Consider the following 24,048-nt stretch of genomic DNA (forward strand, 5'->3'; position numbering starts at 1 on the left):
GGTCACGTACGCTACGGTTACAAGACACAGGCCTCCTTATTGTCCCTATAATTTTTAAGCAAACAGCTGCAGGCAGGGCTTTCTTCGACAGAGCTACATTTTTTTATGGAATGGTCTCCCTATCCATGTGAGAGATGTAAACTCGGTCTCGACCTTTAAGTCTTTATTGAAGACTCATCTCTTTAGTGGGTCCTATGAATTAGTGTAGTCTGGCCCAGGGGTGTGAAGGTGAACGGAAAGGCAATGGAGCGACGAACCACCCTTGTTGTCTCTGCCTGACAGGTTCCCCTCTCTCCAATGGGATTCTCTGCCTCTGATCCTGTTACGGGAACTGAGTCACTGGCTTACTAGTGCTCTTCCATGTCATCCCTAGGAGGGGTGCGTCACTAAAGTGGGTGATCTTCTTGTCTGGGTTGGCGCTGCCTCCGATTCGTGCCATGGGGGAGATCTTTGTGGGCTATACTTAGCCTTGTCTCATGGTAGTTAGTTGGTGGTCTGTGGATATCCCTCTAGTGGTGTGGGGGCTGGCTTTGGCAAAGTGCGTGGGGTCATATCCTGCCTAGTTGGCACTGTCCGGGGGTATCGTCGGACAGGGCCACAGTGTCTCCCGGCCCCTCCTGTCTCAGCCTTCAGTATCTATTCTGCAATAGTTTATGTGTCGGGTGGCTAGGGTCAGTCTGTTATATCTGGTGTAATTCTCCTGTCTTATCTGGTGTCCTGTGTGAATTTAAGTATGTTCCCTCTGATTCTCTCTCTCCCTCCCCTCCTGGAGGGCCTGAGCCCTGGGATCATGCCTCAGGACAACCTGGCCTGATGACTCCTTGTCTGTCTCCAGTCCACCTGGTCGTGCTGCTGCTCCAGCTTCAACTGTTCTGCCTGCGGCTATGGAACCCTGACCTGTTCTTTGGACGTGCTACCTTGTCCCGGACCTGCTGTTTCGACTCTCTCTCTCTACCGTGCCTGCGGTCTCAAACTCTGAATGATCGGCTATGAAAAGCCAACTAACATTTACTCCTGAGGTGCTGACCTGTTGCACCCTCTACAACCACTGTGATTATTATTATTTGACCCTGCTGGTCATCTATGAATATTTGAACATTTTGGCCATGTACTGTTATAATCTCCACCCGGCACAGCCAGAAGACGACTGGCCAGCTCTCAGATCCTGGTTCCTCTCTAGGGTTCTTCCTAGGTTCCTGCCTTTCTAGGGAGTTTTTCCCTAGCCACCGTGTTTCTACATCTGCATTGCTTGCTGTTTGGGGTTTTAGGCTGGGTTTCTGTATAGCACTTTGTGACATCTGCTGATGTAGAAAGGGCTTTATAAATAAATAAAGGAAAGGGGGGGTACCTAGTCAGTTCTCCAACTGAATGTTTTCAACTGAAATGTGTCTTACGCATTTAACCCAACCCCTCTGAATTACAGAGGTGCGGGGGACTGCCTTAATCGAAATTCACATCTTCGGTGCCCGGGGAATGACAGATTTGTACCTTGTCAGCTCTGGGATTCGATCCAGCAAACTTTCAGTTACTGGCCCACCCCTCTAACCACTAGGCTACCAATACATTTGATTGATTGATTGAATAATCAATGAATTGCATTAATTCTTGCACCATGCGATCAATGATCAGTTCTAAACATGCATTTTTCTTCTCTTTGATGCATTTTTCCTCTCATGATCTATTTCCCTGCGCGCATATGACAGACAGTTGGTGGTCAGAGCACGCCTCTGGAGCCGTTACTACTGTGAAGTGAGTCCAATTAAACGAGATGGGACGAATGGTATCCTTGTTGTCGGCCTGTACTACCTCGTGAGTACGAAACCATGACAGAAAAGGTGAGGAATTTATTATGCAATGATCATGGAACAAAATAAATAAATAATATCCTCGGAAATAGACGCCTATTTGTAATTATTTTAAAATGCAAAGATAAACAAAATAGATGTTCACTCTTCTCACTAACGGCAAAGGATTGCATCTTGTTATTTACCTGTTTATCGTTACGAATAAGCCTGTCTATCATATCCCCCATTTGCACACAACACTAATATACTTGCCTGCTTGTAATGCAACACTTTAACCACTAGAAACTGCGAGTAGGCATGGTTTAAAGTTTGCGGGAACATGATTACATTTTAACACCAAGTTCCGTTTTTGTGAATGCCAACTTTTGCGTGAAAACTGGTGAAAACTGGCATGTTTTGGGATCTAGTTTGTATTGCACGGTTTATAAATGAGGCCCCTGGGCCTGGCACGCAGAGGCTGATTGACTCCAAGGTACTCTGATCTAGAAGATGCTACCTGTTTGGTTACGTTTCAGGTCTGTGAGCAAGAGAAGCCAGCGGTAAAGAAGTAATTGACGCCAAGTTTTAATATCTAGGAAATAATATCTGTCTGTATGTTGAGAATGTGTGTGTAAATGCAATGGTAGAGGATTGAGAGAGCTGGATGAGAGAGAGAGCTCCCCCAAAAAAGAAAAAATAAAGTAAACTTGGGAACCTGAATTTGCACTCATAGCTGAGACAGATATGCACATACAGTTAAAGGTCATGACTCACACATCACAAAATATAATTTACCACTAGTTATTTTACACATAACATTCTTATTTAGTTCAAAACTGATTTCCAAACTTAAAAGCTAATTTGTAAAAAAAATAATATTTAAAGGAACAATTTGAAATTGCATACATCTAGACTTGTACCAACAAGTTACAGCCATTTTAATCTGCCTACTACAACAACAAAAAACACTGAGACACATTGGCCGGTGTGAGTGTGATTACAGAGTAGGGTAATGACAGCCCTGATCTGCAGAAAGTCAGGTTGGTGAGTCATAGTCACAGCACTGAAACTGCCTCCCCTCTCCTCTCTCAAGGCTGCGCTGCCTTGTACAAGAGCTCTGGGGACTGTCCCCGTGACATATGAGCAAAAACTGAAAGTCATCATTTGTGACTGGGGACTATTCTTTAGACTACACTGTTCGTGGGTGAGAGACACTCACTCGATCTGCCAAGCAGACTTATTTATGAACTAATGTCCTTGGCAGGCACAACTTCCTGACAGTGACAGGGTTAGTGGAAGTCAGGTAGAGGTAGCCTATATCCCACATAGCCTTCAAACCTGTATGGCCACAACAAACATGTTACAATCAAGTTAGTAAAGAATTATACGAACTCCTCTTGGCTTTAATTTTCAAGATAATTGCTCGAAAGCACTTTACATTCAGTATATTTGATTTCATGCCTGTTGTTTGACATGCAGAACACTTTGCACTCAAGAAACCTAATACACTGGCAACTAAAAGCTTGAGCTCATAGATGTGGTGTAATCTTATAAGACATAAAGGCAGCTTTAAAAAGGGATCCAGAGATATTTTTGTACACTTACATTTTATTGAGTTTTCGTTTAGATTCAAGTACAGTGATACAGTTGTCCCATTGTTTTAACATCCAACCAGACCAAAAGTACATTTAAAAAAAAGCCATTGTTGACTCAAGGCAAATGAACTTGATAGACTGGTCACCACCAAGAGCATCCTGCACCTTGTAGTGTTTGTTTATCCAACCGTGCATTCGTATTCCCGTCCCAATTACACTAGACAAGTTAGCTCATTTTATATGAACGCGTCTGCAAGAGGATCAAATCCAGTTCAAATGTAAATGTGTGGTTTCAAATCCAGTCCATTATGGTTCAGATAAAATATGGATGCTTTAATTAACCCACCCCTGAGCTCAGGGTGTCGGTTTCTCACCCTGAGCTCACAACATGCCCACTGCAGGGATTCTCTTTCTCTGTTAAAGCAGGTTTTTACATCGTTTCTTTCTTTTTTTTCTGAGCCATATCTGTGAAGAAACGGGGGGGGGGGGGGGGGGGACGGGACTTGTGTGGCAGGAGAGGAGAGCACCATTGCATACACACACACACCAACTGCAGCAAGACCGCCTTTATGTTCTGTGTCATTCCAAAACCCGAGAGAGAGAGAGAGAGAGAGAGAGAGAGAGAGAGAGAGAGAGAGAGAGAGAGAGAGAGAGAGAGAGAGAGAGAGAGAGAGAGAGAGAGAGAGAGAGAGAGAGAGAGAGAGAGAGACAGAGAGAGAGAGAGACAGAGAGAGAGAGAGAGAGAGAGAGGGAGAGAGAGAGAGAGAGAGGTGATTGGCTGTTTAGAAACAGAGTCTGCGGTTGGCTAGCGAGACATAGGTAGGAGAGTTCCATTTGCAAAGAAGCAAGACTAACAAAACACAAGTGGCAGTAAGGACAGAAGAATAAATAAAACAAAAAATCTCAGAGGCGTGTCCATACAAGGAGAAAAATGATGAATGAATATAGGCTGGTCAGTCATTCAAGAATAATACGCCTTTCTGTAAACAACCTGAGAAAGCTTCTGACATTTGAAATATTCAAATGAAGATAAAGCAAGAAACCCCAAATCGACAACAGAATGTCAAGCCTAAAAAATACAATGTTTATTACAGTATACATTTACATGAAGTAAATCATATTTACAAAGGTTTATTGCTCTTCCATTTTTCACTAAAACACTTCAGGTAAAAGGTGTCAATTTCTCCCTGTTTATCTTCAAGAACTAAACCAACGAGACGAAAACGGAACAATCTCATTCTTCCTCAGTCAATCAAGTTTCTTACTTAGATCTCTATGAAAACTAATGACTAGTACATGCAGTGGCTTTGACCAGTGTACCTGCTGAACAAGACTATAAACACAACATGCAACAATTCCTAAGATTTTACTGAGTTACAGTTCATATAAGGAAATCAGTCAATTAAAATAAATTCTTTAGGCCCTAATATAGGGATTTCACATGACTGGGCATGGGCGCAGCCACATGACATAGGCCCACACACTGGAGAGCCAGGCCCAGCCAATCGGAATGAGTTACTGCCAAATTCTCTAAAACGACGTTGGAGGCGGCTTATTCAATTCTCTGACAACAGTTCTGGTGGACATTCCTGTAGTCAGCATGCCAATTGCATGCTCCCTCAAAACTTGAGACATCTGTGGCATTGTGTTGTGTGACAAAACTGCACATTTTAGAGTGGCCTTTTATTGTCCCCAGCACAAGATGCACCTGTGGAATGATCATGCTGTTTGATCAGCTTCCTGATATGACACACCTGTCAGGTGGATGTGTTATCTTGACAAAGGATACAATTCTCACTAACAGGGATGTTAACAAATTTGTGCACAACATTTGAGAGAAATAAGCTTTTTGTGTGTATGGAACATTTCTGGGATATTTTTTTCAGTTAATGAATCATGGGACCAGCACTTAATATGTTGTGTTTAAATTTTTGTTCAGTGTACTTGGTTACCGTGTTCAAGTTCTGGTGTCTGTGCATCTGTCTTTATGTTTGAATATACGGAATGCTTTATGTAATTACATGTTTAAACAGAATAGGTCAAACCACAAGAGTAAACACCTTCCACAGCCAAGTTACATTACCAGGCCTACTAGAGTAACTGCCCTGTACTGTTTATGCCACACAAAACCCCCCATTGACTTTAAATAGCGGGAGAAAACTTAACAGATAAAATAACTTTTAACCCATAGTTCTGTGTGTTCTAATTGAAGGTGTGTATGACTGGTTGTCACATACCTGTGTGTGCTATCAAACAACTAATTGTTTGACAGCAAACAACTTATTATCATTCATTGGATTAAAAAAACAAACCCCATCAGCTTAATGTATTCATCGGAGGGTTCAAAAAACACTAGTGACAAAAACAAAGCTAAAAGCAGGTCAAAAGGGGTTGTGTTACAGTTAACATAAAATGTCACTTGTTCATTCATGTTTCTAAAAACATAGTTTTGTCTTTTTGGGGGGTTTAAACTACAAAAGGCCAAATGATTAAAACATTTGAAAAGTGGAATATAGCAAATAACAGAACTCAGTAGTACAGCCCTGAAGCACACACATTTTCCCTCCAAAACCAAAGAATGTCTTTGCCCACAAAAACATTCCTACTTTTTTTTTTCTTCTCCCCTGAATATTTGCTGCGTGTTGGATCTTGTCATCGCCGTCTTCACATTAAGTTCTTACGAGCAGATCTTGTAGAGGTAAAGACGGAAAAGAAAAAGGGGGGGGAGGGGGGGAGCAATCCTTGGGATCAGGCAGACACCTGTCTGTGGCAACGTCAGATTTATGAACCTGTGTCCGTCAGGTGTTTGAAAGATTCAGACGATACTTGCCCATTCGCCTTGATGAGTGTGCTCAGTGAGGAGGGACCAAGTGACTAAGCCCTACAGTCCCGTGGGACTCCAGTGTATTACACCACTAGATCCTCCTCCAGTTTCTCACCATCGCTCAAGTCTATGATGCGATTCATTTCCCAAGGAATGTGTGGAGAAATTGATGTAAGCGATGACATTCCTGTTTTGCAAAAAAAGGGAAGAGTCAGCATTCTCAGGGAATGTTGGGAGCTGTTTACCTTAGCCAATGGGATGGATGGAGAGGAGGGAAGGTGTGTGAAGGAAAATAAGTCCATACAGACAGATAGATGTTAGATGGGATAGATGTGTTGGTGCTTTCGGGTCCAATCCAAGCCCAAGGACACCACCATTTTCAACAGAGATGACCATGTCTTGTGATGTGTGAGTGTTTTTGGAGAGGGCGATGTTGTGACCCCTGGGGTTATATGGACTTTGTGATGAATAGCTTGTATGGCTGGACAGACCTGGGGGAGGTTTCCACCTGAGTGGTCTTCCCGACTGCAGAGATTGATCTTGAGGGGAATAATTGGCTGATTCTTTGGGCTGATAGCTCCTGTGGGGAAGAAGAAACTCATAGCTTACCACTGAGCGCTACTCACAACCACAAGAACACGTTCTGAAGTTGAATATCTTGTTTTCATCAGCCCTCGTCTGAAAGTCCTCTTAGGTGAACATTGGCAATACTTAGGCTATACAGTGTCTACTGGCTTTTGTTCTACTTCAACTTCCAAAGTGCTAATAGGCAAAAATCAAATGATAACAGCAATGAGGACCTTTGCCTTACTTGTTCATTCAGACTAAAGATGGATACACTGATTTACTGTAGCTATGCCAGACTCGGACTCGGTGCTCACTCCCTACGTATAAAGTCAACATTCTTATCTGAAAGGCCTTTCAGGTAAAATGTGTGTGATACGGAGTGGCACCACAGAACAGTAGCTATAGCCTCAAACGCAATGCAATAAAAATGTCCTCAACAAGGAAATATTTGTCCCAGGTCAGTGGAGACAGCCTTGATAACTGTTGTTAACAACAGGATAATAATGCTGGCCTGCGTTGCCTGACAAGGGAACGCAAAAACAACTTCAGGATAATATAGAGTTATCAAAGAGCGGCTTACCAGCTTTCCTCGGGGCACTCTTCTAGTATGGCGACTCGACACTGAAACAGAACATAAAAGAAAATAGTGGCGATGAGTGTAATGATGAGTTGGCTTTGAAGGGATTTGAGAAAACAAGACGCCTCATTGTTGTGGGGATGATAACTTCACTTTGACAACCTGAATGACTTGACTTTTAGTTCATATATCCACATGACCGCAACAAATATAAAGCAGGCAGCTATTATTTCAAAATAATTGTGTATCCTAATTTCTTTGATGGAAACCCAATAGGTAGCTCTTTACACTTGTACTCATATACATGTTGAAATTGGCAGATTTGGTCACTGATAAGCGCCTAAATTGTAACGCAGTGGCTTTACAGTAACATGCTATACACTCAGTGGCCAGTTTATTAGGTACACGAAGGACCCGGTCAGACACCCAGAATTATTCAGGCATGGAAACGTTGCTCAACTGGTATCAAGGGATCAAACGTGTGCCAGGAAAACATTCCGCACACCATTACAGCACCGCCACCATCCTGTACCGTTGACACCAGGCAGGATGGGGCCATGGACTCATGCTGCTTACGGCAAATCCTTGACTCTGCCATCAGCAAGATGAACCGGGATTCATCAGAACAGGCAATGTTTTTCCACTCCTCAATTTCCCAGTGTTGGTGATCGCGTGCCCACTGGAGCTGCTTCTTCTTGTTTTTAGCTGATAGGAGTGAAACCCGGTGTGGTCGCCGGCTGCAATAGCCCATCCATGACAAGGACCGACGAGTTGTGCGTTCCGAGATGCCATTCTACACACCACTGTGGTACTGCGCCACACCACTGTTTGTGGCCCGCCTGTTAGCTTGCACGTTTCTTGCCATTTTCCTTTGACCCCTCATCAACCAGCCTTTTTGGCCCACAGGACTGCCGCTGACTGGATGTTATTTGATTGTCACCGACGATAATACCATGCTCACAGTCACTTGGGTCACTCGTTTTGCCCATTCTAATCCTACAGTAACTGAGTGCCTCGATGCCCGTCTGCCTGCTTTAAAATAGCAAGCCATGGCCAGGTGAACGGGGTGGCGTACCTAATAAACTGCCAACCGAGTGTACATGACGTCAGAGCTCAAGGTCTCCGCTTCACAGCACGGTATGGGTATTGACTGACAGCGGTTCTGAGCTTGAGCCCACGAGTGACAAGATGTTGGCCCCATCCCTCCCTGTAACTGGGCAATTTGAGCAAATGTTTTGTTGTCCGAGTGAGGGAAATGCTGTAAATAAAAGAGGACTCAAAGTATTTTGAAAGACGAGACGTTGAGGATTATAATAAAATATCGCTTTTATGCCGTACAAGCAAGCCAAAGACTTCCCATTTCCATATCGTAAGACTCATGTGATATAGAGTACATTGTCAACGTTTATGATCACTGTGCTTGATGTTCAGTTCCAAGACGACGTGGCGTCATACCCTGGGTTGTTCTGAACAACTACAAGTCTGCTTGCTCTCGTTCCTCAACAACACAGCTAGGAGAGCTTGGAATAGCAGCTCATTGTTGAAGACTCTTCTTGGAGTCATAATATTGCATTGAAATTGCTTAGGAACTGTGGACACTTTGTAGAGGTGTGAAAGCCACTTGGAGACACCAGTTTGACCTCTCACTCAAACCCTTCTCATCTCTTTGTCTTATGTTGTACCTACCCCAAATTTTTATATCCTTATCGTGTTGCTGAATGTATCCACAGTATTTTCCGATTTCGTTATCAGCAAATGCAGCGAAAAAGACAAATGTAAAATTCACATACAATCAACAATGTAAAGTTAAGATTCCATCTCGTTTCAGATTAACTGTTTTGTCCTCGCCTTTAGTCTAAATAATTTCCCCCTAATTTCCAAACTGTTTCCTTTTAATTGCTACCATGGTTATACATATGGTTTTCATATTTCTTCTGTAAAAAAATATATATTTAGCCCTATCCATATAGGCCAATTCCTACGAGTTTAAATGGTTAGTGAACAAACCCTAATGCCCTGATGAATAAGAGCAGTGTTGGTAGGTACTGTAACCTTTGTAATGCTGCGATCTCATCTCAGAAAGCATCTAAGCATCTAGCCTAGTTTTGTGCCATTGATAAGAACAGTAGACATAACAATGGGGGCAAACACAGGAAGAGGATGACTCAATAACTACAATATCAACAATGAGTACTTGGCCGTTTCACTTTGATCCTGCAGGTATGCCCGTGTACTATGGCTGAATTACGGCATGTCTCCAGAAAATATGAGTACTTCCGTGAGGAATGTCCCTCAGGACAAACCGTGTCGAGGAAACTCTAAATCATAGCGGAAAGTAAGCGAGGACAGATGGAACCAAGTGGAAGAGAGGAATGTAGAGTAAGAATGTTAGAAAGAGTGAAAGACAGTAACAGACAGAAGAGGCGAGAAGAAGAGGGAGATGGACAGAAAGAGAGCGAGAGACCTGTGCAGACAAGACGGTGGCATTCCAAACATGCTCTCAACTCAGCCTCTCTCCTATCACCAGTGACTCCCATGGAAAGGGGGAAAATCCAAGTGATGGCAATAAAGAAGGGCATAAATTTCCCTTATCTAATTGTTGCTCCACTGACTCAAATCTCTGTCCACCTCTCTAGTCCACCACAACGTACCAGAAATCTGAAGAGAGAGATGCTGCTTATAAACAGAGCAAGGTGACCGCGGACAATAGTTTGGTTAAACAGTACAAATATGACATACGCAGATCGATCAAGATGGTGAAACACAAGTATAGGGACAAAAGGGGAGGAGCAATTCAGCAGGTCGGACACAAGGCGTATGTGGCAGGGGCTCCTAACGATCACCAACGCCACCCTACCGGACGAGCTAAACACCTTTTTCTCAAGAAACGAGCACAATGACCCTGAGCTACCATTCAAGTAAGTCATTCAAACATCTTAACCCTTGCAAGGTTGCTGGCCCAGACGGCATCTCTAGCAGTGCCCTCAGAGCATGTGCAGACGAACTGGCTGTTTTGTGTTCTCGGACATTTTCAATCTCTCCCTAACTCCGGCCTCTATACCCACCTTCTTCGAGATGTCCACTATCATCCTGTGCCCAAGAAAGGGAAAGAAATTGAGCTGAATGACTACAGACCAGTAGCACTCACTTCTGTCATCATGAAGTGCTTTGAGAGGCTAGTCAAATACCATATCACCTCCTCCTTCCCCGACACACTCGTCCCTCTCCAATTAGTCTACCGCCCTGACAGATCCACGGACGACGTAATCGCTATTGCACTGCACACTGCCCTTACCCACCTGGACCATAGGAATGCAAATGTGACTCATTTCAGGAAACTAGGCGTATGTCGCACGTCACCATTCCACAGGAAAGCCATTTGAACGTAGTTAACTTTTTAATTTAAAAAAAATCTAAATGCGTTTTTTTGGCAGAAGTGCCTTCTGGAACATGTAAACATTCATGTGCCTTAATAACAAACTGATATGCAATCTGTAAATATTAATACAATTGTTCAATTACGAGCCTAGTTGGTTTAGCCACAGAAAAAGACAGGAACCTTCCCGCTAGGCGTGATTGGCTGAGATAATGGGTGGGCTGGACATGTCGAGAGATGAGTTCAGATTGGTCTGTCATGTCTGTCATGTAGCACGCTACTGTCTATTTGAGCTGGTCAGTATGTGTAGGTAATCCTCTCTAATGCAGATTTCTTTGAAAGATATCACATAGTAGAACTGCAAAGGGGTTGCTCTCCACTTTCTGGAGGACCATGTTTTGAAATCAGTGGAATGCATGGTGGAATTAGAGTATGATACAGTAGCTAAGGAGAAAATTCTGCCGTTTGATTGCAAATATGCAGACGGAGTTGAAAAGAGAACACACTGAAGGCTGTTGTATAAAACACCTCTCTCCGGATTACATCTTCAAACTAAGGCAACCATGGCATCTGTGACAGAGAGGGAGATGCGTCCATCCATGAATACAGGCAAAATAGTAAACTCGCTACATTTTCAGATATTACACATTTCAAATTTTGTCAGAAAGTTGTTTTCATTTCAAGTTAAAGTGTACTGTTAGTTAGCTAGTTAACCTTAGCTGGCTGGCTCGCGAGCTAACGTTACGTGTATGATCTGTGTAGTAATATTATTCGTATCTCAGAGCTATTTGCATTGGTAGTTATAGCCTCATGTTAGCTAGCTAGCTAACATTGAACCTGGTTGGTTAGCTACCTGCAGATTCATGCAGGGTAGTAACGTTGTGAGTTGGGATTATGGTTCATTGTTTAGCTAGCTAGCTACATGTCTAAACAAAAGACTCCACTATGCAAGTAACCATTTCAATAGAATGTTCATGATGCCACTGCAACAACTGTTGATAGACGCTCTGGCTATTTACTCTGATTTCAGAGCACTTGTCTGAGCGTGCCAGAGAGCAGAATAACAGATGAATTTACGAACGCTCAACACTTGTTCAATATGGCCGGTGTCAGTAAACGTTGGAAAAAAAGAGCTGAATTAAATTGTTGCGAGAAGCACAGTTGCAGTCACCAACAAAAACAACCTAACCACCTCTGCTAGGGTGAGTAAAAGGGTCAGAGTGAGCTGTTTCCTCATTTGTGTCTGGAAGTAGCTAGCAAGCTAGCCAATGTTAGTCAGTTAGTTTGGGTGCTTGACTGTTGTTGTTAGGTCAGAACGCTCAGATCAACCCTACTCCTAGGCCAGAGCGTCCAGTATGCTGTCTGAACACTCCAAGAGCAAAACGCTCTGAATTTACAAAACGCCAGAGCACGCTCTGGCACTCCAGATTGAATTTATGAACACACCCGTAGTATAAACCAGCCTTTAGTCTTGAAATCTTTGGTTGTTTACTATATGGCCTCACATGTGAATCCTTAAAGAGCTGGGTGGGGCTGAAGCTTAAGATTGTGTGAACGATGCTGAATGGGTGTAGACAAAGAGCTCTCCAGTAGGTGTACCAAAACATTCAAGGGCCATTTTCTCCAAAGTGAGATTACAAGTTTATCAACTTTCAAAGTAGAATTACTTTCCCATTGTTCCTCAATTGTAGTGTATGATATACCATTTTGTAGCTCTGAGTCTCTACTTTTATCTAAATGTAAAAAACACAATTTCAAATTTTGCTACATAAGATTGAGCCGGTTGGTCACATATGTGAGGATGCTGTTCATCGACCAGAGCTCGGCCTTCAATACCATAGTGCCCTATAAGCTCATTACAAAGCTCACAACCCTGGGTCTGAACTCCTCCCCATACAACTGGGTCCTGTGAAGGGGGATAGTGCCGTAGAGGTGAAAGACCGTGTCACGCTGAAGTGTACCCCAGTCTCCCTCCCTGCTGCCACCTACACCTGGAAGTTCAATTGGACACTGACCGACGTGATGACTCTTCAACCTCTGGATGCTGAAGAAATTTGGCCTGTCCTCGAGGGCCCTCACAGTGTTGTACAGGAGCACCATTGAGTGCATACTGTCGGGCTGCATCGCAGCCTGGTGCGGCAACTCCACCGCTCGAGGACAGCAAGGCTCTTATGAGGGTGGTACGTGCAGCCGAACGCACACTGTCTGTCCTACAGGACACCTACAACACCAGGTGTTGCAGGAAGGCCAAGAAGATCATCTGGGTCCCCAGGCTCCCAAGCCACGCCCTGTTCTCCCTGCTTCTATCACTCAGACAAGGGGAGTACAGGAGCATTGTGTCAAAAACGGAACGTTTCTACCCTCAGACCATCAGACTGCTGAATAGCCACCACTAGTCAGCTACCTGCTACTTAATTGATCTATTTATCACCGCCACAGTTATGTATATAGTGCTATTTCTATTGTTGTTTTTTATTACCATCTCCATTATTTTATTTCACTTAGTCCTGCATGTTGGATCTCTAAGACTAAGATTTTCACTGTACCCTACAATCACACCTGCAACACTGTACGTGACTATTAAATACTCTGAATCTGAAGTGAGGAGGGGCTTAAGCTCGGCTGGAAGTGTCCGTTCCACGGCCCGGGGCCACCACGCCCCGACAGCTTGTTATCTTAAGGTGATTCAGAGAGGGGCGAAAAGAGGCGGACCCCCCTGTTGAGATGGAATCTTCCTCTCCTGAGTGTGAGGCTAGAGAGAGAGTGTTGGAATGTGGTCCGACTGTGTTTTCAAAATACTGAAACCCACAGCGTTGATCCAGGCTGACAAGGCCAGGCAGAATGAGGAGAGCGAGCCAGAATAAATACATGCAGGTCTTTGGCAGTGGTTTATCTGTGACGTATCACAGTTATCTACTGTATACATGTCATGGTATATCAACAGAATCATATCTTAGTTGCTTTAATCAATCTTGGATACTCTGTAAAAAGTGTCCAGTAACGTATATCAGAACATGGTTAAACAAATTCAGCGTACACCTAAGACATATATCTATCTATATCCTCTACCGGTGAAAATAATCTGCTCCCTATAAAGACTGTGCCCTTTTCCAGAAACCTACACTATTGGCACCTGTAATCACTAATCCCCCCCATTTTACTTAGGGGCCTGGCCTGCTGTGCACCAATTTGCCAGTCACCTATCGCACTAATCAGGAACCGTATGGTGTTTGGGGCTTTGAACCTGCCAGTCCCTCTCTCATCTAAAACAGCTGTGCGTCTGTGTGAACCCAGCTGTGCACACAGGGTTGTCTAAACGTAACCAACCAGGCCTACTTTTAACGCCACACTGCATTCCCCTTGTTCACCGGCAGTAAACACGACAATGAAGTGAACTCAAGTAAAATGTTGTATCTTTTGCTTTTTATCAGCTTGTTAAGTTATCCAATAGGAAGTCTGCACTTTGGGGGAACTGCGTGTTATGCTGGTTGGTTATCTGGAGGCTCATCTTCCTGACTGGATGAAGGCGGTTGGTCTTTGCATCAGAAATCCCTGTAACTTTATTTCCCTTTCCTTGTTTTGAACCTTTACGCACACCTCCGTTCTTTATTTTCTACTGGCCACAAACACAAAAAGCTGAGGTGCGTAATACTACTTTGTACGACGTCTACTAATGAAACAAAAACTATTTCAAGGAATGCATCTGCAGGCACACTCTAGAAATCAGCCAGGTAGATATTAAGCGAGCAATCCCAGTAGTTCATCTTCACTTACAGAGTTCCTGTTTTTCCATTGACAACCTTACAATAATTTATTTATTTATTCATCCGTTATTTTACCAGGTCAGTTGACTGAGAACACGTTCTCATTTGCAGCAACGGCCTGGGGAATAGTTACAGGCGAGAGGAGCCTGCCAATGATCCAAACCTGACATTCTTAGTCAATGGATACAGACAGTTTCCTCTCTAAGACCTCCAGGAGTGCGAACGCCGTCAAGGAACAATAGCCTCAAATATCAAGTTTGAGTTTGTCGGATTATGATGACGAGGAGCAGGGAGACAAACTCTGAACCTTGGAGCGGCGGTTGTAGACCGTGCTCTGCAGGTACAGTACCTCCAGCGATCTCTGTCCCATCAGGTCACTTTTTTTTCGTCTGCTCTGCCTGACAACACTCTTATTAGCGAGGGAGGGGAGAGGAATGAGAACGTGAACTACAACAAGAGTTCCAATGAGAAAAAGGGTGTTGACGCAAAACTGTGAGCAATGACACCTGTGGTATATTTCTCCCTTTCTGGTTTGTTCAGAAGGGGTGTTATCATAGATTTCTGTTGCCAAATGCTGGAATCTGCGAGGCGTGTCAGCCCGTGTCTGCCTTGGCTAAACGGTTTGTTCTTCGCTTTAAGATAACGATTCCTGAATCCACTGGCAGGTAACTCAGAGGATGTGGTCGTTTGCATCACTTTCACCTCAGTGATACGATTGATCAGAAATGACACTTTGGAGTTCCATATGAAACCTTGGAGTTCCATAACCTTGGAGTTCCACTCTGGAGTTCCATATGAATCCCCCCCCCCCCCAACAAAAAATTCAGTATCTTTATCTGTGTTGAGGCAAATGAAAAGCCACAAAGAGTTTGCTAAAATAGGGTTTTTGGAAGTGCAGAGAATTTGACTGCTACGAAACAAAGTGAAGATACTTGGTAACACTACAAGTTCTAGGATGCCAAAGAATGAGAGGAATGAAGCGAGGCCTGGAGATTCACAGGAAGGGCACTTAAGAGACGGGGAGGAATTGGGTATCATTACACACAACAGGTGTGTCTGCAAAGCCATACGCTCTTTTAATGGATTAGCACAAGTGGATCAAAAGGTAAAACCAAGAGAACTCACTGTCTTTTTCTCCGTCTCAGGTGGAGGACTCCACCGATGATGGCCCCTAGGGCGATAATCACGCCGATGACGATCCCAGTGATCTGCCCGCCCGTCAGACCATTATCCAGTGTTCCCTCCTCTGAGGAATCACAAGAACAACCTATCATTTATCATCGTCATCAGAACATCTCAAAGTAATGCGGCTTCCTCTGGAGATAAATGTGTACAGTGCTACCGTACATGATTTACGTGTAGAATATCCCAACAAAAGTTAGGGTGAGAAGACATCCTAAGAACCATGGTGCCGAATGGTGGAATACTCTTCCACTATCAAACCTTTGACGGACAGCTGGTGGGCGACGGCGGTGCTCAACCCGGTGACGGCGTTGCTGGCTTCACAGGTGTAAATCCCAGTGTTCTTGTACACGGCGGCTTCGATGATGTACTCGGCTGTCATCACGTCGGTCCGCGTCCCGTTGAACTTCCAGGTGTAGGTGGCAGCAGGGAGGGAGACTGAGGTACACTTGAGCGTGACACGGTCTTTCACCTCCACGGCACTATCCCCCTTCACCGACACAGCCTCAGGACCAACTGACACACAGGAAAGGAGAATTTATACCTGAATTTCAGCTGGATTTGGCCATTCTGACCTCAATAATACTACACTTTAGCATTCAGACAGTTCATTGTGGATTTGGGTGAAACACAAAGCTTTTCTTTTTGGATACTGTAACGTTATGAATATACAACAAAACATAAAGTTAACTTTGTTCATTGGTGTTAATGGTCAGCGTAGAGGTCAAGAGGCCAGAGACTCACAGTTGACCCCTATCTTGAGACTGGCAGAGTCTGTGTTCACAACATTGGTCAGCTTGCACTGGTACTCCCCACTGTCCTCCTTCTGCACTGGCTTGATCGTGACCGAGCTCTTGTCTGCCGAGACCACGACCCTGTTGCTAGGAGACAGTGCCACGCCATTCTTCAGCCACACTCGGGTGCCGGCGGTGCCGGCGCTTGCCTGGCAGCTCAGGGTGGCCGTGCTGTTACCTGCAACGAGCGTTCCATTGGGGCCTGTGATCTTAGTGCCGGATAGGGCCTCTACAAACACAGAGGACAAATGGAGGTCGGGTTTACACAGACCAGATGGTAACACTGAGAGACAGCTTGTTTCACTCACAACTACAGAGTGCTAGACCCACAAAGTATTTAGAATATACGAAGCTTGATGAACCCCATGAAGCTTGGTGAACCCCATGAAGCTTGATGAACTCTTCATTCGATTTTAGTTGGATGCATTTGGCGATGCCTACTAAATTGGAAGACATTGTACTTTCATTATACCTTAATGACATGACATCTGAACACTGGGCACACTGGTTGAACCAGGAAATTACGTTGAACCAACATGGAATAATAGTTGATTTGACGTCTGTGGGTCGCTACTATACAATATCACTGTACAGCTTATACCAGGCCATGTTTCCATAAAATGTGACATCAAATAGAATGTTATTTTACAATGAGTCTTTGAATGGGCTGATGTACCAAGCAAAACCAAATGACCTACATGAATAGATAATGCAATTAACATGCTCACTGTCTTGCTAGACCACTTGAAAGTGAGACTAAGGCCAAGTTTGTGTTTTTCTTTGGACCAGGTGAACCGGTGGAACGGGAGAAAACACTGTCTTGTTTATCTTGATGTCTTCTTTCCAGACTATTAAGTGTTGGAAAACGAATGCCAAGATCATATATTTTAAACACAAAGTTCATGGCCCTCAATGGTGACTCATAACTGCCTAATCAATACTTTGGCCAATAAGTGTTAGGCTTGAAGACATTTTCAGAGGCAAATTCTTATTTCCTCAGCTTTGGTCAGTCATTAAAAGTAAAAACGTGTCACTGTGATTCGTGACGGAATAATTGGACTTGAAGTCACTACTGTTTGCCAAGTAGAGTGGAGCATTCATAGAACGACTGAAATGACCCCCCCCCCCCCCCCCCCCCCACCACATCCCACAATCTCTCTTCCTTTGAAAAAAACAACACACGACTCAAAAACTCCAGGCATTCTGAAAGACCTCCCCCCCAACCGAGCAGGTTTTAGTCACTCATAACATGGTAGACTGTCTGTCTCCTGTTGTAAACCGTTTCAGTACACACCGGGCCATGCACTCTTTGTACCGTATGGTATGCAGCACATATTTTGCACGCTTTAAAAACCTACAAGGGAACGTACAAAGCCATGATACGAGGTCACTGGGTTTGAAACTTGTACCGTAGGCTTAAAAATCATACAGAATCCATTCAGTGTTCGGTGTTATGCCTTCTGGGTGCGAAGCCAAGAAACAGGTTTCAGTCTGTCTGTTCATGGTATTAGCTTAATAAGGATGATACCATCTCTTTGAGGCAGGGATGGAGGACTAATGACAAATTCTTTATCTTGCAGATACAGAAACTGTTTTAAAAAAAGTGTTGATTTGGCTGTAACGAACCTTTTCGATGAAATATTCACCATTAAATGGAGAACGGGTAATAATAACTTCCTTGTAATTAGTTAAACAAGATCAAGTCATTCTATAAGTCTAATAAAATCAAATGAGTGTAACATCTGAGAAACATGTTACCGACAAGAACCTCAGAAGAATACTGTAGCTCAACTGAATGCAACCACCATTTTCACTACTTAGCTTTCCATTAGAGTAAGATTTGAGTCTCTAGGTCTTTACCAGTATACTGTCCATGGTTCCCCTTTGTATTTGCTAAAGCACCCTTCCTATCCATGTACAAAACATTGATTTCCCATTGGCTCTTGTGGTTCTTCTACTCACCTACTACAGTGAACTTGGCTGTGGTGGATTCCAGGTATCGCAAGGTTTTGGCATTGCTGGCCATGCAGGAGTAGTTTCCACTCTGTGCCTCGGCAATGTTGGCCAGTACCAGCTTGGGGCCCATCACATTGAGCGGGACTCCATTGTGGATCCACTGAATCACAGCCGCAGGGCTAGACTGGGCTGAGCAGGTCAATGTAATGTTGGAACCCTTCTTTTGGACCTCAGCCGTGGGGGTGACTGCCATGGCAATGTTTTCTGGCCCATCTGCAAATATATTGGAGTTAGGTATATTGGAGTTAGGCCTAAGCCTACATTTGAAAAATATCTGGACCTAAGGCTGCAAACCACAATGTAGCAGCTCATTAAATTCTTAACGAAAACAAGCCATGCTTGGTCTATCCCCACCCAGGTGCTCAACTCAGATGGACTTTGATGAAATGTGGATATTATCTGACCTGTATTTTCCTGACACCTGCATTGTACTACCCTGAGCTGGCTGATTTAGATCAGCAGCCTCTACCTGTTACAATATAGAAAATGGCTGGCATGACTTATTCTAAAGCCGTCACACAAACGAATTGATCTACTGCTCAATATCATATCTACGTTTTGATAAAATTGAGAAAGAAAATGTTGACGGGATTTCAACTCTCTTGATAAGGGTAAATCAGCATAACCATCGGACCACAGGCATGGTGTAAACAGGAGAGTTGGGTTTGGGTGTAGAAACCCCTACTGGGAGTGTCCCAAGTCACACAAAGCCTCCTAAGACTAAACTAAATGCCACCTGAACCTTTCAGATAGCCTTGCAGAGACGTGAGCGGAATCAATGGATAAGAATATTAGCCTGGTCCCAGATCTGTTTGTGCTGTCTTTCTAACAATGACCTAGGAGTAGGAGACAGCTCAAACAGATGTGAGACCAGGCTATAAGAACATAGGTACTTACAGCTGACAGTGAGGTTGAAGGGGGCACTGCTATCGCTCTCTAATTTGTTGGAGACTGTGCAGTAGATGGGTCCGACCAGATCCTCCCTGAACACTCCAGCCACGGTTAGCACTGTTGCGTTTGCACTCAAAGTCACATGATTCCCATCGGCGACCAGTGGGGCGGTGCCGTTGAGCCACTTGTACATGAGGAAGGAGCCTTTGGCCGAACAGGTCAAGACCACAGTGCTGTTGAACTCGACCGCTTCATTCAGGTTGGACTTGATGGTCACGACAGCGACCGGTTCTGAGGAGGGGAGGGAGGAGGTAGGGGTGGGTGAATGGGAAGACGAGGTGATGGCAAAGAGGGCATGGGGTTTCAGGGTAATTGTTATCAGTGCTTGAGTTTTGAGGCAGAGGGAGGGGGAGGGGAGAGCGGCATATTGATGAAGCTGTACTCTAAGGCTGAGGGGGAAGGGAGCGAAAGCATTAAACTGATGAAAAGTAAACCACAGGTTGGCAGCAAAGGCTTTCTGAACATGTTGTGAACTGAACAAGTGCTCATTCGATGGCTGTGATGTCGTAAAATAAATTGCCGTTTAACTGACCAAAAACACACAGGGGTCATTCTAATCTGACCCAACAAAATGGTATATGACCTCTTGCTGGTTTTACACTTTGCCATAAACCTGAACGTCCAGTTTCACTTGTAAACTATTTCCCTACTTCTGACTCGTCATTGCCATCCTTCAAGCTTGGAATAGGTGACGCAGCATGCAAATGGAGGCGAATGACGGACGTTATTACTTTAAAGGAGAAGCATTTGAAAGTAAAAAATAAAAAACGTTTTTTGCATCAAAATGCATTTGTTGGGGGCAGAAATGCCATCTATAAACATGTGAACTTTCACATGCCTTAATTACAAACCAGTATGCGAAAATGTAAATACTAATACAAATATTAAATCCTGCTGTAGTGTATAGCCTTTCCTGTTTTATACTTAACCTGCGCTAGCTTAGACAGCCATGTCATTCATATTATTTATATATATTTTTTAATTGAACCTTTATTTATAGCAGTGCTATAGCCTGTGTTTTCTTTGCCCTCTTTCCTTTCAGAACCATAGTTAATGTCAGTTCTCAGTGGACATGATTCTCAGTTCTCTGAACCATGAGTGGTCAGCTGTGTGTGACACGTGTGTGAATGTGGCTGTCTTTTTCCATGAAGCCCTTCTTAACCTGGACATCCGCCTCATCCTTGTTCTGGCCGGACATGCTGTAGCGTTTGCTACCGGCCTTAAGCCAGCACCTAAGGTTTCTTATGACATTCATGGTCCTTTGATTCTCTAAAACCATAAAACCCCTATTTTTCGGTGTTGTTGTCACAGAGGAAGTTGACTGAGTTTTTAAATCAGTATAATGCCTGGTCTCATAGACTAGACGTAACATAGTAAACATAAACCTGGGACACTCAAATTAGTATGATATGTAACATTTGGTATGGTTACATAAGGCAGGAGGCCTACAGAATGTAGCTAAGCACAGGCAAAATCCAGGAGGAAAACCTGGTTCAGTCTGCTTTCCACCAGACACTGGGAGATTAATTCAACTTTCAGCAGGACAATAACCTAAAACTCAAGGCCATATCTGCACTGGAGTTGCTTACCAAGAAGACAGTGAATGTTCCTGAGTGACCGAGTTACAGGTTTGACTTAAATCTACTGGAAAATCTATGGCAAGACCTGGAAAGGGTTGTCTAGAAATGATCAACAACCAATTTGACAGAGCTTGAAGAATTTCGAAAAAAATAAATGGGCAAATATTGTACAATCCAGGTGTGGAAAGCTCTTAGACATACCCAGAAAGACTCACAGCTGTAATACAGTAGCTGCCAAAGGTGCTTCTACAAAGTATTGACTCAAGGGTGGGAATACTAATGTAAATGAGCTATTTCTGCATTTCATTTTAAATAAATGTGCAAACATTTTTCTTCTTCTAAAAACATGGTTTTCAATTTGTCATTATGGGGTATTGTGTGTAGATGGTTGAGAGAAAAAAATATTCAGGCTGTAACACAACAGCATGTAGAATAAGTCACGGAGTGTGAATACTTTCTGAAGGCAGTGCTGTGTAGGTGTCTAGCTACACAGCATATGGAAAAAACTAATTTGGGATATTGGCATGGATAAGCATTAATCCAAGAAATGCCTTGAGCCATCACAGACACACACATTGCTAAAGACAGGCCTAGGTTTGTAGCAATACAGTATAATGCCAGTGACATAACTCCATCCCATAATTCTATAGCATGGTAGTAGGTTAGAATGTTCGTTTTCCAAGCCACAGGGCCACACCCTTGAATCATTATTAGGGAATTATGCATCAAAATGCATCTGTGGAGTAGGGCCTACTTGGGAATGAAGAGAGTAGACGAAAACAGTTGGCTGTAAATAACAAAGTTGATTTTGGCAAACATATGCCAAAATGTGTAGGCTACTTCGGGACATTTACGCATTCAATGAACGTCTTGTATGCACAATCAACGTCTTACTCACCTAGAACTTTGAGCGCCGTTACACCTGTGCGCTGTACTGCAGCACTTGTGACCATGGTCACCGCATAGTCCCCGCTATCCTTCGCGGTCAAGGGTCCCAGCTTCAATACGCCGGTAGATGAATTCAGTGACACTCTTCCTGCGTAGCCAGCGCCAACTGTCTCTCCTTTGGGCGCAGAAGTGACAACAGGTACAAGTCCACTACCTCCGTTGAAATTCCAAGATACTGTGATAAAGTCGCCTACATCTGTGGGCATGATGAGGGTTTTGAACGTGACGTTCTTTCCCTGTACTCCCTGCAACGGGCCTGCTGGGAGTACGCTCTGCCCGTTGCAGCATCCTGAGAGAAACCGGTTTGAGTACAGGTGTTCACTTCAACATATAAGTGTGTGATATACATCAAGAAGGAAGCAAGATATATGCAATGCACTAGTAAAAACTATAAATAAATGTTTGTAATGGTAGCCTATATTATTGGCCTGAAAAAGGCATTCTACTAGAACCACGTCAATGCGCCTTCAGACGGCGCCTCCAAAACCTAACCGACCCAACACATCTCCAAACATTTTGTTTTCTTCGGTCCACTATTACATGTAGGGCTAACAATAATTTATATATTCATTAATCTTACCAACTGCTGACAGCAAAATGACAAGCGACCTAAAATTAAACAAATCCATCCCAGATGTCTGGAACCCTTCTTGCGACAGAGAATAATGCGGGCTACCTGTCGCTTTTACAAACTGAATGAGTACACTCCTTCATGGTACACACCCAGTAAAGGTGTCAACATCAGAAAACCCGCCTCTTAGAATGGATTGCAACCCATTCACATACTGCACTCTATTTTGACATAGTACCAACTATTACTACTGCGGAGAATGAAAAATATCGAAGAAATGATGTCTAGTTCTGTGCCCAAAATATTTCAAACAGCCTAACAATGTCAAGTCAAGTCATCATATTTGCTCATAGAATGGTACGGCTACTATTACTGTGAATTTAGCAACTCACCAATTAAGAAAAACTAAATATAATTTACTGCTTGAAATGTAGGAATGGCTTTACTTTTTCACCATGGGAAACAATTTCTAAGAAAAAAAAATCTATTTATTTTTTCAAAAGATATTCACCCCACAAACCCTAAAAAACATTGTAGGGTAGTCTACTGTAATTGTTTAAGGTGAACGTTTGATTTTGCGATCTGCCTTGACAGTGCTGACACCCAGTGGAATAAGCTAGACAAGGTTTCATCTTGACAGTTCAGTTGTACTGTGGGCACAATGTTCGTGTCTTCCTTAGGCAGACGGGTTGCCTCCCACATGAACCATGTTTCTAGGTCTGGAATTTCTGAGACCAGGTTTTGGAGGTAGAATATCAGACAGAAGTAAAAAAAAAAAAAAAAAAAAAAATCTGGACAATAAAGTTCTATTCTACCGTAGATCCTTGAGACATGGTAAATCGTTGAGATATCTCATGACCTGTATAGATGTGCCAATACAGTGCACGGCATCCTGTGTGACCACCAACACCACAGGTAGAGACAGTGGGAACTGGAATATTCAATGTACAGTACTAGTCAAAAGTTTGGACACACCTACTCATTCAAGGGCTTTTCTTTATTTATACTATTTTCTACATTGTACAATAATAGTGAATTCATCAAAACTATGAAATGACACATATGGAATCATGTAGTAAGCAAAAAAGTATTGAACAAATCTAAATATATTTTAGATTCTTCAAAGTAACCACTAGTTTGCCTTGATAACAGTTTTGTGCACTCTTGGCATTCTCTCAACCAGCTTCACCTGGAATGCTTTTCCAACAGACTTGAAGGAGATCCCACATATGCTGAGCACTTGTTGGCTGCTTTTCCTTCAGTCTGCGGTCCAACTCATCCCAAACCATCTCAATGGGGTTGAGGTCAGGTGATTGTGGAGGACAGGCCATCTGATGCAAAGCGCCATCACTCTTCTTCTTGGTCAAATAGCCCTTACACAGCCTGGAGGTGTGTTGGGTTATTGTCCTGTTGAAAAACAAATGATAGTCCCACTAAGCGCAAACCAGATGGGATGGCGTATCGCTGCAGAATGCTGTGGTAGCCATGCTGGTTAAGGGTGCATTGAATTCTAAATAAA

At 43.5% G+C, this 24,048-nt stretch overlaps 1 protein-coding gene across 2 annotated transcripts; it reads right to left on the minus strand.

Moving 5' to 3' along the window:
• Positions 1-4,442: 4,442 nt before the first annotated feature.
• Positions 4,443-22,634, minus strand: LOC139373456 (cell adhesion molecule CEACAM20-like). Of its 2 annotated transcripts, XR_011627577.1 has the most exons (10): positions 22,539-22,634; positions 21,909-22,247; positions 19,377-19,661; positions 18,426-18,692; positions 16,414-16,692; positions 15,931-16,185; positions 15,613-15,733; positions 7,351-7,391; positions 6,695-6,783; positions 4,443-6,390 (listed from the first exon to the last, which is right to left on the minus strand). XR_011627577.1 is itself a non-coding variant. In XM_071113982.1 (9 exons), the coding sequence occupies exons 1-8, from the start codon at positions 22,585-22,587 to the stop codon at positions 7,373-7,375; spliced, it is 1,614 nt and encodes a 537-aa protein (XP_070970083.1). In that variant the 5' UTR covers positions 22,588-22,634; the 3' UTR covers positions 4,443-6,783; positions 7,351-7,372. The 2 variants fall into 2 exon arrangements, 1 of the variants encoding a protein (XP_070970083.1); XM_071113982.1 differs by having other exon boundaries at positions 4,443-6,783.
• Positions 22,635-24,048: the final 1,414 nt, after the last annotated feature.

Source organism: Oncorhynchus clarkii, chromosome 18 (assembly GCF_045791955.1).
Source record: "Oncorhynchus clarkii lewisi isolate Uvic-CL-2024 chromosome 18, UVic_Ocla_1.0, whole genome shotgun sequence".
NCBI lineage: Eukaryota > Metazoa > Chordata > Actinopteri > Salmoniformes > Salmonidae > Oncorhynchus > Oncorhynchus clarkii.